The sequence below is a fragment of the Quercus lobata genome, chromosome 2 (assembly GCF_001633185.2).
Source record: "Quercus lobata isolate SW786 chromosome 2, ValleyOak3.0 Primary Assembly, whole genome shotgun sequence".
In the NCBI taxonomy this organism is placed as follows: domain Eukaryota; kingdom Viridiplantae; phylum Streptophyta; class Magnoliopsida; order Fagales; family Fagaceae; genus Quercus; species Quercus lobata.
Window position 1 is genome coordinate 53,329,380 of NC_044905.1, and position 2,227 is coordinate 53,331,606.

General features: G+C 47.2%; 1 protein-coding gene across 1 annotated transcript; it reads right to left on the reverse strand.

Moving 5' to 3' along the window:
• Positions 1-854: 854 nt before the first annotated feature.
• LOC115966322 lies at positions 855-1,995 on the reverse strand. Its single transcript, XM_031085575.1, has 3 exons — positions 1,649-1,995; positions 1,276-1,507; positions 855-884 (listed from the first exon to the last, which is right to left on the reverse strand). The coding sequence occupies exons 1-3, from the start codon at positions 1,993-1,995 to the stop codon at positions 855-857; spliced, it is 609 nt and encodes a 202-aa protein (XP_030941435.1).
• Between the last annotated feature and the right edge of the window lie 232 nt (positions 1,996-2,227).

A 2,227-nucleotide genomic window follows, 5' to 3' on the forward strand; every position in this document is an offset into this window, starting at 1 on the left:
GGAAGATCATCCAAGGCTAGTGGTATTTGATGGTAGCCTTGGAAGGCATCTAAGAAGCTTATCCGAGGATGGCCTGTAGTTACATCCACTAACTAGTCTATCCAAGGCATGGGGAACAAGTCTTTCAGACACGCCTTGTTTAAGTCTGTGAAGTCCACACAAACTTGCCACTTCCCACTCTTCTTTTTTACAACCACAGTGTTAGCCAACCACTCAGGGTAGAACACCTCCTTGATAGCCCCTACGTGTTTGAGCTTTCTCACCTCATCCCTGACAGCGTCGACGTGCTCCTTAGATGGGCGCCAAGGTGGTTTTTTTTTTTTTTTTTTGGAGTGGCTAATGGATTTACATTTAAGTGGTGGCAAATGAAGTTCAGATCAATTCCTAGGGTATCATAAGCGTCCCATGCGAACACATCGATGTTTTCTCTGAGGAACCCTATCAATCCCTCCTTTTCCAGAGGGGGTAGTTGAGATCCTACCTGGAAGAACCTCTCCGGGTCATCGCCAATGATCACCTTTTCTAAATCCTCACATTTTGCTTCCTCGGCTAGTGCATTAATAGGCGATGCCAGGGTCTTTGATTGCTATGAGCTTTCTTCAACACGGGCCGAGGACTCCGCTTTGGGCCGATGTGAGATGGCAGCCACCAGGCATTCTCTCGCCATAGCCTGGCAACCTCGAATTTCCAAGACCCGGCCCTCGAAAGGGAACTTCACCTTCTGATGCAAGGTAGGGGCAACGGCTCATAAGGTATGAAGCCAAGGTTTGGCCACGATGGCAGTGTAAAAGGAGTAAGTATCCACTACAATGAAGTTAGCCTCCACTATCTCCGGGCTGGTTTGCACAGGTAGTCTAATCTGGCCCTTTGGCATGATCATCTTCCTGTCAAAAGTCAATAAGGGGGAGCTGTAGGACGTCAAGTTTTCTAGTCTCAGCTTCAGCCCCTTATAGAGATTAGGGTACATGATCTCGGCCCCACTACCACCATCTACCATCACCCTTTTTACGTCGTAACCCCCAATCCGAAGAGTGATTACCAACGCGTCGTCGTGGGGTTGGATTGTTCCGATTTTGTATTCCTCGGAGAAACCCAAGACTGGATGAGGATACACTTTAGGCCTTTTTGGTTCTAGGATAGAGTTATCAGCGAGTAGCCGACCTACAGACATCACCCTAGTAAGGCATGAGCCCGTCCTCCCCGGAGTAGCAAAGATTACGTTTATCGTTCCTAGGGTGGTCTCAAGGAAGTGTCTCTCCGGGGCTCCTAGCTTACCTGGCCTTGATGACCACTGGAAGGATGCAAGAGGTGCCTCAGTTTCCCTTCTCGAACCAACTGATCAAGGTGGTTCCAAAGGTTCCTGCAATCTTCTGTAGTATATTCGTGTTCTTGGTGGTATTGACAATACAGACTCCGATTGCGCTTTATGGAGTCTCCAGCCATCTTATTCGGCCACTTGAAGAATGGCTCGTTCTTGATTTTCTCCAAAACTTGATGTACTAGTTCTCTGAATACGACATTAACCGTCTGTGTATTGGTTAATCTGGATTACCCTACGAAATCTCTTCTCGAACGGTTATTGTTGTATCGATCCGACCTAAAATCACTCCTCCTTTGTGGGATAACCTTCTCCTTTCCTTTTCCTTACAGCTGGTCCTCTTCCACCCTTTTGTATTTGTCAATCCGGTCCATAAGTTGACGTACACTGGTGACAAGCTTACTAGTCAAGGATTTCCTCAAGCCGTGCTCGGTTGGGAGACCGCTTTTAAAAGTGCTAATGGAGACATCATCAAAGTTTTCATCCATCTCATTGTACATTTCCCAATATCTGTCCGAGTATGCTTTTAGAGTTTCTCCCTCACGCATGGACAATGACAACAACAAGCTTAAAGGCCGAGGAGCCCTACTATTCGTAATGAAACGAGAGCCAAAGGCTTGGGTAAGCTGCTTATAGGAATTTATGGAGTTCGTCTTCAAGCCGTTGAACCACCTCATCGCTACAAGTCCTAGGCTGGACGGGAAGACCTTGCACATCAAAGCTTCGTTCTTGGAGTGGATGCCATTCTTTGATTAAACTGGCTCACATGCTCTACGAGATCCGTTCGACCATTATAAACGATGAACGTAGGCTGATGGAACCGCCGAGGTAGCCTAGCTCCTTCTATACTGTGCGTGAAAGGTGACTTAGAGATCTGATCCAGAGCCTTACTCATGGCATCATTACCTA